The sequence below is a fragment of the Stegastes partitus genome, unplaced genomic scaffold (assembly GCF_000690725.1).
Source record: "Stegastes partitus isolate 25-593 unplaced genomic scaffold, Stegastes_partitus-1.0.2 Scaffold21, whole genome shotgun sequence".
In the NCBI taxonomy this organism is placed as follows: Eukaryota; Metazoa; Chordata; class Actinopteri; family Pomacentridae; genus Stegastes; species Stegastes partitus.
The window spans coordinates 593,847-608,764 of NW_007577752.1; the positions used below are offsets into that span (position 1 = coordinate 593,847).

General features: G+C 38.7%; 1 protein-coding gene across 3 annotated transcripts in view; it reads left to right on the forward strand.

Annotated features, from left to right (window-relative positions):
• The window catches only part of pik3c2a (phosphatidylinositol-4-phosphate 3-kinase, catalytic subunit type 2 alpha), a 49,719-nt gene extending 37,422 nt beyond the window's left edge, over positions 1–12,297 (forward strand). For all 3 annotated transcript variants that reach the window (XM_008294205.1, XM_008294221.1, XM_008294214.1), the window contains exons 22-33: positions 93–222; positions 900–1,036; positions 1,706–1,875; positions 4,127–4,283; positions 6,117–6,226; positions 6,732–6,939; positions 7,064–7,188; positions 7,998–8,115; positions 8,207–8,288; positions 9,739–9,845; positions 9,945–10,070; positions 10,208–12,297. In XM_008294205.1, coding sequence (XP_008292427.1) covers positions 93–222; positions 900–1,036; positions 1,706–1,875; positions 4,127–4,283; positions 6,117–6,226; positions 6,732–6,939; positions 7,064–7,188; positions 7,998–8,115; positions 8,207–8,288; positions 9,739–9,845; positions 9,945–10,070; positions 10,208–10,390 — 1,653 coding nt within the window. In that variant the 3' untranslated portion in view covers positions 10,391–12,297. The remainder of the gene's footprint in view (positions 1–92; positions 223–899; positions 1,037–1,705; positions 1,876–4,126; positions 4,284–6,116; positions 6,227–6,731; positions 6,940–7,063; positions 7,189–7,997; positions 8,116–8,206; positions 8,289–9,738; positions 9,846–9,944; positions 10,071–10,207) is intronic.
• Positions 12,298–14,918: the final 2,621 nt, after the last annotated feature.

Below are 14,918 nucleotides of genomic sequence, written 5' to 3' on the forward strand. Positions count from 1 at the left end.
CCCCCTGGTGGCCGAAGTGAAATCCAACCAGTGTCAAAAAGTGCATTGTGTTTTATGTGATCTGCCTCTGTGTTTTTGTCTTTCTGTATCAGGTGGGAGAAGACTTGAGGCAGGACATGCTGGCTCTTCAGATGATTCGCATCATGGATCGCATCTGGCTGCAGGAGGGGCTGGACCTCCGCATTGTCAACTTCAAATGCATCTCTACTGGCAAGGACAAAGGTGATAGACATGTACAGGCATACTTCATTTAGCCAACTTTTAAATGTAACTTTAAAACAAAGCACAGGCATATTGTAGAAACACTCATAGTTTAGAATGGACGTTTTTGTCTATTCAAGATGAAATGGCCGTTTTTTACTGAAATACTTGCTCATAAGAAGTATTCAGTTGCTGTCACTGATGGCACTGACACAATTTATCAACGCAGTTCTTTCACCAAATGAAACTGTTAAAATTGTAATCAATCACAAAAAACAAATTCTTTGAACTTCTGCCTGCTTTCTCCTTGGTTGACTGCTTAGGATGGTGCGCCATAGTTCCGCAGATGATGCTTTTCTCCCTCGACTTCTCGCTTTATTTTTTTTCTTTTCATAGTTTCATTTCATTTCATCAGCCTTTAGTGCTCTGGATAGTGCTGGCTTCCCTGTCACCAGCAACAGTTTCTAACATCCTCACCCCTTTTGCCAGAATCAGGTTGAAAAAACACGGATATGGAAACATTGAGCTTCCAGTGATTCTTGAGTGAACATCTGTATAAAATCATAGCAATGTCAATCCACTCTAAGAAGATGCCAGTTTGACATCCTGATCATCCTTGACCATACAAACAAATAGAAAAGGTGGAGCACACAGCTTGTGTGTTTTCTTGTATTAATAGAAGCTTTGTTGTTGGTCAGGTATGGTGGAACTGGTGCCATCCTCTGACACCCTCAGAAAAATCCAAGTGGAGTATGGTGTCACTGGATCCTTCAAGGACAAGCCGCTGGCAGAGTGGCTCCGCAAGTACAACCCTGCTGAGGATGAGTATGAGAAGGTACACACAAAGGATATGCTTGCACTTGCCCATTTGAAGAAGAACAGCTGTAATCCCGTCATGTGTCAGATTTTATTTTTTACAACAGATTCATATGTCAGGGGATGGCGCACGTTGAGTTATTTTTGCTGAATATGCATTTCTTGCACATCATCCCATTTCCTACATACTGTAGCCATTTATAACAACATAAATTCACATCCATGATGAATGGCAGTTACACTAACAAGCTTCTTTTTAATGTCTTATTATACAAGGTAGGGGAAAAGTGTGTGAATTATTCAAGCCATACTGTAGGATTCTTCTAATAAACACACACACAGTTGGTGTACTCTTGAAGTTTATAGCAGTTGTAAAACTCTGTGACCTTTGATGGTTATAAATGTGAAACCTTACTCCCAACTTCCAACCTCTGACCCTAAAAATTTACTGCACAAAGTGTGACCCTGAACTTTCGCAGTCTTCCAAAGTCGAGTGAGTATTTTTCATAATTCCAGGATTTGCTGGAAAAATCTGGAAAACATGGCAATTATCTTTTAATTTCTGGTCAGAAATGATTTCAAGCAGTGAAGTTTCAGCCCTCCGTAACAAAAATACTATACAACAATATTCTAATACATGCTAAGTGGCCAAAATACAATGTCTCTTTTGTCTTTTCCATCTTTCTAGGCATCAGAGAACTTCATCTACTCTTGTGCTGGATGCTGTGTTGCAACCTACGTGCTTGGCATCTGTGATCGCCATAATGACAACATCATGCTGCGCTCCACTGGTCATATGTTTCACATCGACTTTGGCAAGTTCCTGGGCCATGCACAGATGTTCGGCAGCTTCAAAAGGTGATAATGAGATCACATGTATACATATGTGTTGTTACTTGTCACATAAAATATGCTTATTAATATGCTCTGCTGTGGAGTGGACCATAGAGCTGTATCAGCATGTGTAACTGCCCCAAACAAAATAAGGTTCAGTATGAAAGGTCCTAGGCTTTGGTAGCGTCGTAAGATGAAAAATTACTGCTGTTGTCTTTTATGTCTGTTTATGTACACTCTTGTAATGAAAATTCTACATCACAAGCTCAACTTGAATTATTTTTTGTAGCACACTCCTAGACTCTTGTCATCATTATTAAAAAAACAAACACTTGGCTAGATTTTGACAAATGCAGTAGTGTAAACAATATTGAGAATAGCAGCTTGTTCAGATTCTCAAAGGAGAGGCACAACTGTTTTTATAGGGACTGACACTGAAGAAATCCTTTTCACTGGACAGTATACATAGCTTTGCAAGATCAACCCTATGATCAGTTTTCCATACCATATACCATGTCCAGAGAGTTCAATTTCCCAAAGACAAAAAACAGCGTCTTCCCACAGTTACTGCATTCCTCTGCAGGACCTCAAAGTCCCTATTTTTGACCTTTAGTCATGTTAAACATGTTCCACCACTAAGACAACTTGTCAGCCTCACCTGGAAATCATATAAGCAGTATGTCTCTGAAAATAAAGTAACATTTTTATTGATTTTACTTCCACTCACCAGCTGGTATCCATCAGTTGGCCAGGTTTGCCTTGATTAGATAAAACTTTCTTCATTGTGGAGAGTAAAAGAATATATCCGGTGAAATGCAGTTAGTGTATAACCAGAAGTGGAAAAGAATTGTTTATTAGTTTTACAGATAAGGGCAGGTAGAATTAAGTATGACAGCATAAGTGATACTATTGCTTACATTATGTGTGGTGTTATTGACAGTGGAGAGCAGTACACATACTGATTATTGTTACGGTATAATGTACGAAATACTGGATGTTACACATAGAGAGGAAGTGCCCAGAGACAGAAAGAGGAGCACATATATGAGGGTAGTATGTACAATCAGTTATACACTATAATAATTATCATCTGAACAACATGAGAGGCTTAGCGTGTGCTAAAATGAGCAGTGCAAATATAAAAATCACAAGATGGTGCAGTAAGGAGTGCAGTAATGCTGTGTGCTGTGGTATGAAGTTCAGTGGTGTCACAACCTCAGAGAAGAAGCTCCTCCTGAGCCTGCTGCTGTGGTAGTGGAGCTCACTGGAACACCTGCTGGATGAGAGGAAAGTAAAAAGTCTAGGTTTAGGTTGAGGTGCATGCTTGATAATACTTTTCTCCCTGCCCAGCATTTTGGGGTAGATGTTCTCAATGCTGGGTAATTGGATGCCAGTAAACCATTGGGCAGATTTTATCACTCGTTGGTGCTTTACAGTGTGATACAGAGCAACTGATGTATCGCACTTGTCAGTTTTATTAAATATGTACAATGTGTTACCTCACTACATACTTTAATTGGCCTTTCTGCAATCAGAACCTGAGACCTCTCTGCTCACAGTGTACTGGTCACCCACCATGTGGAGCTCCCGTATTAGCTGATTTTAGCTGGGAACTTGATTCCTTTACAGAATTGTAAACAAATACACCAACTTATTAAAGCATTGCCCTTTTGAATGTCTCATCCATTATACTGATGATAAGAAAGACACTGAAGCTGTGTCCTGTGCTTCAGTGTCCTGGTTGTCATGTGTACTTAAGCGTCGATCACTAAAATATTAAATATGATGCTTTTGTTTGATTTGAAGTGCATCATTTTAATCTTGTATTGTAAAATTAATTGTGCTCAAGCACAGAGCCTGTAGAATAATAAGAAACTGTCTGAATAATTATCGTTGGCACTCAAATTACTCAGGATTCCTTTATGGGCCACTGAATGTGCTGGAGATGCCTTATTGCTACACAGCAAGATTAATGTATGTTTTCAGGCATGACCTGTTTTTTAACTGAGATACTCACACACTGCCCAGCTTGGCTGAGTTACAGCTATTTTTAATTACACTTATTTATGGCCTTGGAGCATCTTCTCTCTGAAGTATTTACAGACTTTATAGTAACTTGCTGCGTAATCCCTTTTTTTGTTGTGTCCCCAGTGGATTTTCCCAGGGATCTAATCACAAGACCTTTGATCAGCAGCCTTTTCCTCTAACTTCTTGGCTAACACTAACCAGAGGCTGAACTCAAAACTTACTGCTTCCCCTCCTTGTTTCCCATCAGAGACCGGGCTCCCTTCGTTCTCACCTCTGACATGGCGTACGTCATCAACGGAGGCGAACGTCCCACCAGTCGTTTCCAGCTGTTTGTGGACTTGTGCTGCCAGGCCTACAACCTCATCCGCAAGCACTCCGGGCTTTTCCTCAACCTGCTGTCACTGGTGAGACAGAACACACACACATATATAAACCATATACAGTCATCCTCAAATGTATTCATCCCCTTACATTAAAGAAAAGGCAAAATTCACAATAGTCACTCAAATAACTAGAAACTGAAGAAAGTAATAATAAATAAAAATTTGCTAAATTATAGTTTAGTGAAATAAGACATTGATTTTGAATTGTGGTTGAAAAGAATAATTAAAAAAAAAAAACTGTCCCTGACAAATCAGAGCACTTTGCTGATGAGCAGTGGCCCAAAATCCAAATACCTGTCAACAGGTGCAGAAGTCTGATTGAGAGTTACAGAAAACACTTGATTGCAGTGATTGGCTCAAAGGCTTGTTCAACAAAATATTAGTTTATGGGTCCCATCATGTTTGTGTGCTTGTGTGTGTGTTTTTTTTAATGTATATTTCTGTTGAACCACAATTCAAAAGCAATGTCATGATTTTCATGAAATTTTTTATTGATTATTACTTTTGTCAATTTCAACTTATTTTGGTGACAACTGCTTTTTTCCTTCTTTAATGGGAGGGTATGAATACATCTGAGGACGACTGTACATGAGAATTTTCCAGGATGTCTAAGCACACTGGCAGAAAGGAGTACAGCACAGCTTGACACCGGTGTTTGCATTCAGGATGAACAGATGGCATTTTTTTTATGATGCCTTGATTAAAGCAGTTGTTGCGGAATAGTAGTACAATATTTGTGCTCTCCTGTCTTTATGCTGCTGCTGACTTAGCTTTATTGTTTTTTGCTTTCTTGCCAGTTTTGGAAAGGAATTGTCCACCTGTTTTGTTTTTTTTTTTGCACCTGCGCGAGCAAGAATAACAAGATATGAAAAAAAAAACACACACACACACCTTCATAATAAATCAGTGCTTCACTGTTGTCCTATACCTGTCGAAGGTGCTAGTGCTGCTTTTTTCATTGTATTCCCTAAAGAGACAAGTGTATATATGTTTAGTATAGAATCAATTTTGTCATCACTTTAGAGAATTTAGTTTGTAGTTTGAACTACTTTGCATGATACAGACTGATTTTAATCCTGCACTCATTGATATAAATAGGTTATGTAAAATAATAAAAGCACATATTGGTGTAATACAATTCAACAGCATCAGAAACCAGTGTCACTAAATGCTGTTGAATTTCTGCTGGTAATTTCCTAAATTAAAAACACCCCAAATGGTAACATGAGTATTTCCTCATTTGTCCTAGCAACATTTCTAAATAGTATTAATAAACTCAGGTGATTGTGCTCTTAAATGCGCCGCCCTGATTAACCTCACACATTACAGCAATGATAACTTTAGCACGTTGATGTCCAGTATAAATCATCCTGTCATTGTCGTCGTAATTAGCGGAAGTAGTATTAGTGGTAGTAGTTTCAAGGTTATCAGCATACACACTGAAAACAATGTAAACAGAACCCCATAGAAAAATAGATTGAATACAACAGAGAACACTTACATCATCTCTGACTTCTACTCAGGCAACTGGATCAGCCAAGGAATTAAACAGAATCCAACACTGTACCAGAGACAGGGCTCATGTTAACAACAAAAGACAATAAGCAGAAACTGTAACCATCTACATTCACAACAAGCTTAATTCAATAAATACTCCATAAAATGGATGTGGCTGCTTTGAAGATAAATTCTGCTGTTACATGTAGTGTATATGCAAATTTTATGTAACAATGTACTGTGCAAAACGACTGGTAATAACAAAGTAAACCTGAAAAACTACTTTGAAAATAAATCACTCAAAAAATGTTTTGAAATTTTGTGTTCATCTCTTCAAATGATGTGTATGTGTTGCAGATGACGTCATCAGGACTCCCAGAGCTGACCGGCTCTCAGGATCTAAAGTACGTGTTTGACGCCCTTCAGCCTCACAATACAGATGCTGAGGCCACCATCTTCTTCACCAGGTAAATGCATCAACTTCTGTTCTCCGTGCACTCATTCAAACTAATTACTCTTCAATCCTTTTTCAGTGGAAACGTGTTGTGACAAATGTTTAATATAATTCCACAGACTTTTGTAAATCCTCAAAACTTTTTCCTTCAGAAGTATTCCCACATGAACAGCAGGTGTTTTGGCTAGATTTTCTGTTTTGAATAGAGTAAAGTTCAATACTTCTCTTTTTTCTTTGGTCTCTTTTGTGTTACAAGCTCCATATCCACCAGGTGGCAGTGTAGGAGGAAGGCAAGAACTGCTGCTACCTCACATTTCAACAACAAAACAATGTACAAACTGTAACAGGCATACTGGGTTTTTGTAGGACCAGTCAGACTGCATTGAAATTAAAAAGATGAAGGACAGTGTGCTTTATTAAGTTTTTGTTGTAAAGAACTTAAGTTAAAAGAGCATATTGACACAAAAATTGCCTCATCTTATTCCCCCCCATATATTGTCCTTTCTCTCCTGTCTCAGGCTCATTGAGTCCAGTCTGGGAAGTGTGGCCACCAAGTTCAACTTCTTCATCCACAACCTCGCCCAGCTACGATTCTCCGGTCTTCCAGCCAATGATGAGCCAATCCTGTCTTTCTCCCCAAAGACATACACTCTGAAACAGGAGGGGCGCATCCTCCACGCCTCCATCTTCTCCTTCCAAAAGAGATACAACCCCGACAAGCATTATGTGAGTCCCACCAAAGCTGTTTTCAATTTTGTCTTCCATTTCCCTGTTTGATCTCATACGTAGATTTAACTGGACTGTGATAAAACCAGATTTCATGGCTGTGTCCACTGTGCTCTCTGTGCAGACATATGTGGTGAGGATCCTGAGGGAAGGTCAGAATGAGCCTCAGTTTGTCTTCCGCACTTTTGATGAGTTTCAGGAGCTCCACAATAAACTGACCATCCTCTTCCCTCTCTGGAAGCTGCCGAGGTAAACCATCATCTCTTCGATTGACAACTACATCACGTGTCTTCTACTAATGTTTTATTCTTAGAGCAAAACTGTAATACAGTCGATTTTTCTCCAGTTGACTGACCAGGTACTTATAGTCGTCCTCAGATGTATTCATACCCTCCCATTAAAAAAGGGGAAAATAACAGCTGTCACTGAAATAAGTTGAAATTGACAAAAGTAATAAGTAAACAATTTAATGAAAATCATGACATTGCTTTTGAATTGTAGTTCAACAGTAATATTTAAAACAAAAAACAACAGCAACCAAAAAAAAAAAACAAGCAAACAAGCATGATGGCTCCCGTAAACTAATATTTTGTTGAACAACCCTTTGAGCCAATCACTGCAATCAAGTGTTTCTGTAACTCTCAATCAGACTTCTGTACCTGTTGACAGGTATTTGGATTTTGGCCACTGCTCATCAGCAAAGTGCTCTGATTTGTCCAGGACAGTTTTTTTTGTTGTTGTTTTTTTAATTATTCTTTTCAACCACAATTCAAAAGCAATGTCTTATTTCTCTAAATTATAGTTTAGCAAATTTTTATTTATTATTACTTTTTTCAGTTTCTAGATATTTGAGTGACGACTGTAAATTTTGCCTTTTCTTTAATGGTCGGGTATGAATACATTTGAGGATGACTGTAAGTAACACTCACAAACCACAGTTGTGCTATCACCCAAATAATTCATTTGTGCTTTTTTATCAGCCTTTTCTGCAGATGCTATAGTGTTCCATCTGTGAAGCTGATCAATTAAATGTACCTTGCCTCTCTGTTTATCTCCAGTTTCCCGAACAAAATGGTGCTCGGTCGCACCCACATTAAAGAAGTGGCAGCCAAGAGGAAGTTGGAACTCAACAACTATGTCCACAACCTGATGAGAAGCTCCACAGAGGTCACCCAGGTACACACAAACACACACACTCGGCATCAGTATACTGCATTGTTAGTAATCAGGAAGAGTTAATTAATTAATCTCTGCTGTCTTCTTCTAGTGTGACCTGATCTACACCTTCTTTCATCCCATTGCACGAGATGACAAGACAGAGGGTTTAGATGCCACGCCCAAAGCAGCTGGTAAACACCTCAAATATTGGTCTTTTTTTGTAACTCAAAAATATCAAGTATTAAAACAATCAATCAAACTTTTTGCACCTTCAGAGTTAAGATAAAATAAAGACACTTCTTTAAATACAATATGTACAAAAACACAAGAAATCGGTGTCCTACAAAGCCAGAAGATATTTGACTATTACTGACACTAAGTTTTCTATTAGACAATCTAAAGTCATGACATGTTTAGATTATGTCTTACTGACATTGTGTTTATCATGTTTCACACCAGACACATGTAGTTGAACAACAAGCTGCTGTATGCTTAACAGATGAAGCAACAAAAGATCATCTGCACCTATAATATGTTTCAAAACAGTGTCACGAATCATGCCCCCAGTATTACAGGTTTTCAAATGAATGTATGGATTTTCAGATTATACATGAGCACATTTCTAATGCTAAATGTGGTTGAGACACTGTTGTTTTAGTTGGATTGATTAGTGGGCAAACCAGTAAGCCACGATTTCTAACAGTATATTTGGGCACCCCTGATTTAAGTTTGACTGCCATCCCCATCAAAGTAGTATCCTTGTCCAGTAATACAACACTTCCAGCGCTTCTGTAACACTTGTAACACCCCCTGGAAGTCCTGTTATGTAAACACGCCAAGCACCATCTGCGATGAGTGCTGAATCTCCTAAACTGTGTCAAAACTGTGAACCTTCAACTTGAATTTCATTGTAGGGAAGAGGAAAAAGACACAGAAAGCCAAATCTAGCGAGTAGGGTGGGTTAGCAGCAATGATGGTGTTGTTGTGGGGAAGTCGCTGAACTGTGACTGGGCACACCGAACGAAGCTTTATAGTTTTGCTTCAGTGAAATTTCACCTTTGTCGATACGAAAAGCCAACCCATCAATAAAAGTTATTTCCTTTAGTTAGAGGGTATACAGAGGATTAACTTGTCATGATTAACTAGCTGAGCAGTTCACTTATGAGTGACGACATGCTCTGCAACAATGCGATTCTCTTTGATGTGCCCTAAGTAATGTCAGACAGTGTGTGAATAACTCAGATCTCAGGTTGGCAAGTAACAAACAAACCAAAACATTGCCTTCGCCGACTGACTGGAGTGTGATAATCTGCCACACATGACCAACACTCAGCCCGTGAGCCGTAACAATCAGCCGACCATGACTTTAAACGGGCAAAAGTTATTCCTGGAATCAATTTTGGGGAATTTCGTTATGACAAAAACCAGGATTATGACATTATTCTATGACAATAAACAACTGTTTTACTATAGGATATATAGGAAATTTGTGGGACGTGGATGTTTTATGATTATAAATGGGATATTCTATAAAGCGTTATGACATTAAGTGGGCAGCACTGTGTTGGGAAGTTTAATTCCTGGTGAAAAAATGCGCACGTGTTGTTTTTTTAAATTCCTTTTTATGTGTTACTGCTGCAGAACCTCCACTGAGTCCCACCTCTGGTCGGGTGGAAGGAGAAGTGAAGCTCTCAATCTCCTACAGGAACAGCACTCTCTTCATCATGGTCATGCACATTAGAGACCTGGTAAGCACAGCACTGCTTTAACACACATTCCTGTTTTGTTATTTCTTTTCTTGTTTCTCCATTTGTTGTCACACAACTAACCCTTCTCCTCCCTGTCAGGTTTCTGAAGACGGAACAGATCCCAACCCGTATGTGAAAACCTACCTGCTTCCAGATCCACACAAGACTTCCAAACGCAAGACGAAGATCTCGAGGAAAACCAGGAACCCTACTTTCAATGAGATGGTTAGGAAATACTATGCTTGCATTTATTATACATCCATTACTTCTTATTTATGTTTTTCTTGTATAACCAAAAACCTACATGGCCAACAATCATGACAGACACTCGTTGCTCACTTTTCCCTCCTCTCCTCCCCCAGCTGGTGTACAGTGGCTACAGCAAAGAAACCCTTGGTCTACGGGAGCTGCAACTGAGCGTGCTCAGTGCTGAGTCACTGCGTGAGAACTACTTTCTGGGCGGCATCACGCTCAGACTCAAAGACTTTGACCTCAGCAAGGAGACGGTCAAGTGGTACAAACTAACGGCCGTTCCCTACTTCTAACTTCTACCTGCCTCTCCTGACTCTGACTCTGCCTCTTCAGACAACAGCGGCTGCGTTCAAATCATATGGGAAATGCAGCAGATGCGACCTTACTTGAAAATACTGGTCACCTCAGCTTTTCAGTTCATAAAAACACTACTCCAGAACTTGGGCGTCTGGAGACGGACATGGATTTGTTTGGGGGGGGATTTAAGACATCGTTATATTTGAGGTATAAGCAGCAATATTTTACTTTAAAATCTAACAAACCAAATTGACCATTTCTTTCACATGAATCTTGTTGTAATTAGTTTTCTTAAGGCGTCATAGCAGAGTACGGTTGTGCTTGTTGCTGAAAAACATGTATCACAAACTACATATATGTTGACTTGATTCTGCGGACTTTTATAATGAGTTTGCATGTAATTATCATGTTGCTCCAGAGGTTCTTCCCATATGGCATGAATGCGTTAAAAACTCTCTCAGATGCACCCTCAAAGGGCGACCAAACAGGCCATTTCACAAACCCTGAAAGGGGGGGCATGGTCTCCATTCTTCACTGTTTTTCTTTCTCCCTTTCTAACTAATCAAGATTGTTTTTGTGGCAAACAATCTCCTTATTTCGTCTCTCTTTTTCCTAAAGTATAACGAAGAGCTGTAATGTTTTGTACATTTTGATATTAGAGGACCAAAACAGCTTACTTTCAGAAGAGTATATATAGATTGACACATTTATTTTTTAAGGAATAGAAAGGGGGCTCATTTTTACATTTTCCTTGTTATTTTCTATATAGACAAATAGAAGGCATCAGGGTTTCCTGCTTTGCAGCAGACACTTCTGGGTAGAGTAGTCCAACACACCAGATTCCAGGAAATCAGTGACTTTACGATTCCTCAAAAATGTGCCAAACGTAATGAAAAGGACGGCAAATCAAACCACTCTCCCAAGTAGGGAGCTGATCAGGGTGCCTTTGTTTGTGCTCACAATCTCTTTTTAATGCTCAACTTGGCCTTATTACTATATATATTTTATTAACAATGTGATATGTCCTTATTAAAAAAAAAAAAAAAATCTATATTCTATAAAGCTATATCAGTAGTTCTTCCAGAGCAGGTCTGGTGCCAGACCAGAACCAGAAAGGTTTTTTGTAACAGTGGAATGCCACTAAATGCACACTACTAGGTCTTTTGCTCGTGGTATTACTTGACTATTTTCACACAGCACACCTTAAAGGGGAATTTGTATCATAAGCTTCGAAACACGTTCTGTCTCTGCTCTGGATGGAAATTATGGGTGCCCAGTAACGCTGATCAGAAATCAGTTGAGTGCTTCCTTCAGGTGGTTCAAAACCACAATTCAGGAGCTGCTCCTGGAGTCTGGACGTGAGGCTGTTTCAGCTCAGGCAGCAATACCACACTCACTCCCAGAGCCTAACAGTGGTGTAATGACGCCGTCATGAGTGACTGGGTTAAAAGTTAACAATAACTGCCAGTGAAGTCCAGAACCAGTCAGGTTTTATGAGTGAGAGAATGTTCTGAATGTTCAGAAATGATCCAGATCAGCGCTGAAAAGGCAACTTTAACCGAATACATCTTCACAAAAAAGGGAACAAGATCCTGAGCAAGACATTAGCTGCTTTCCTCTCCACTTGCTAACTTTAAATCTAAAGTTGTTGTTCATGTTTAATAAAGAAAGTAAGATGAATTTATCCGAAAAGGTTTTTAAAGATCTACAAGACAGTTATGATGTCACACTATGAATATTAGTGGCTTGATCCGCTCTTTTAGTAACTGTACAAAGAAAGCAAGCAGAGTTTGTATTAACATGGCCAGTTATTTATTCTTAATTGGTGACCTCTAGCCCGAATGGATCAGTGTGTACTGTAATCCCTCTTTCCTAAAGCAAATTAAATGTTTTTGGAACAAAGGTGAAGTGTCCTTTTGTGGTTATGTATGAAACTTGTTGGATGTAATGAAGTTGGCAGACATTTTTTGAGACACATCCAGATGATTTCTTACACAGTAAATGGTGGCGATCTTCAAGCATCCAGCAGAACAGCTCGTTCTCGTCTTTCTCTCAACATCTGTGCAATCATGTCATTTGAATAAAGCTGCATTTTAAGGAGCCCTTTATTATAGCCACTGACCAGGGAGGGTCTGTACTGGTCACGCCATCTGATCATTATCCTCTAAAACCACTCCTGATCAGGACGTGGATTGAATCAAAGGTGGAAAATTTGCCACCAGATGAATAGCTAAAAAACTTTTTGTACGCAATTTTTAACTTTGTCTCAGTCAGTAAAGAAGATCTTTTACATGCAGTGTTTATATTTTGGTTTGTCCCCAAAGGTCACATTGTGTGTAAAACATGAGGTTTGTTTCCAGTAGTGTAGCATGACTACAGATCGACGAGGAATATATTCATCAATAAAGGTGAGTTTTTGCATGTTTATGTCTACTTGATTGTATTTTATTCAGGTTTCATATCAGCATTGACCTCACTGCTCGAATTCTGCTCTAAAGACTGCAGTCACAAGCCAACTTCATGATTCATTCAGTGTCATTTTTTATGTATATTTCATCGTCAAATAGAATTTTCTGTCACTAGGTATACATGAATAAATAAAACAAACAAAAATACAGCTTGGTAGTAGCTCATAATAACATGGTAATCATCTAGTAATAGCATAGTCACAGTTCTAACACAGATATTAGTTACAAACAAAATACAACCACACCAACATGGTTGCAGAATAAAATGAACACACAAACAAAAAAAAAGGATTTAAAAAGGCAAAGTTTAAGAATGTAAAGGGAAAAAAATTATTTAGATAGTCAATAGTGGTTATTTTCTGTCGTCAGTACTAACTAAATTATCATTGTCAAGAAATACTTTCTGAAAATCGTTTATTATTAATATATTATTATTAATTATTAATATATATTTTTAACAACTTACACACTTCCATCAATTAACTATTTCACTTTCGCATGGGGCAAAGTTTCTTGCCAGCAAAGTGGTATGTCTGGCTAGCATGAGTACAATAGTTATTTTGTTACAATTGTATTCCTTCATTTTTATATTTTGTTCGTACAACTCCAAAAAACCAGACCCACTTTCAGTCGTCACATGAAATATATCATAATTTAGGCAGGCCTGCCACTTGTGTGGTCAACAGGGAGATGTTCCAAATCCTCCACCTCCTCCCAGTTTTTATTGATTTCTTGCAGGAGGATTCTTTCAGTGTTACATATGATGATTTAACTGTTGCACTTCGTTCACATTTTCTGCCTGCACAGTTTTCACTATTGCTGCATCACATTCACAATACACTAGTTTTCAGCTACAATAATAAGAACAGTAAAATGCATGTTCGTTTTGTCACGGTTTAAGTAAAGTCTTACAAATCGTTTTGGTGATTTTCAGTGACATCTAATGAAAGCAAAACCAAAAAATATGTTACAAAAAAATAGAAAAGCTGTTGTTATGACATTTTAATACTTATATGCAACTCCAGTATTAAATGTTTTTTATGCAATATTCAGTAAGTGAATGCACACGGAAATACAAATAAATTCCTAATAAATACATAAGCTATAAAAATCTTCAAAAAATAATTCACTTGACAGGTTTCTGATTAAATATATATGTGTTTCTATCTATTATTTGCTTGTTTAAAGGGTCCTGACATAAAAACAAATGTTGTTATTAATGTGTTTATTTCGCTTATTTGTATAGGTTTTAAGACGCCACGAGGAAATGTGCTCGACGCCCTCCAGTGTTGCCAACTCCTCGATAAGGAAATTAGCTAAATGCCTAATTTGCATGCAATTGTAATGGACGCTGTAGGAGAGAGGAATAATGTCGGGTGGGACGCACAAAAAGTGAGTAAAAAACACCCTAACTATGCTTAGAACTACAAATTAACTTTCTTTTGCTGATTCTTGGTTTAGGTTTTTTGTGTGTTTTTGTTTTTTGTTAATTTTGCTATTGAAATAGGCCATCACTTCTCACAATAACTTAATGACTAAGGCTTTGTCTATAGCCTATCCCAGCTGAGTTAGGGCGAATGCAGGGCACACCCTGGACAGGTCGCCATTCTATCACAGGGCTACACTTAGAGACAGACAACCAAGCACACTCAAATTCACACCTACGGACAATTTAGAATCACCAATTAACCTCAACATGTTGTTGGACTGTGTGGGAGGAAGCAGGAGAACCCGGAGAGAACCCACGCTGCATGGGGAGAACATGCAAACTCCACGCAGAAAGATCCTGGTGCCCCCACCGGGACACAAACCGGCGACCTTCTTGCTGCGAAGCAACAGTGCTACCAACTGCGCCACCAGACCCATATTATATAAATCAATTTTGTCCTGTTAAATGTTAGAATATCAGATTTACTTAAAAGACTATTATGTCGGGTGGAATTGCTATCTCTACGTTCAACCCTCCTCCTGTATGCGGGATTGTGACCGGCAAAGTGACCCATAGAGACACTCTGGCAGAGTTACTTGGGATTTTTTAATCTTTTTTTTTTTTTTT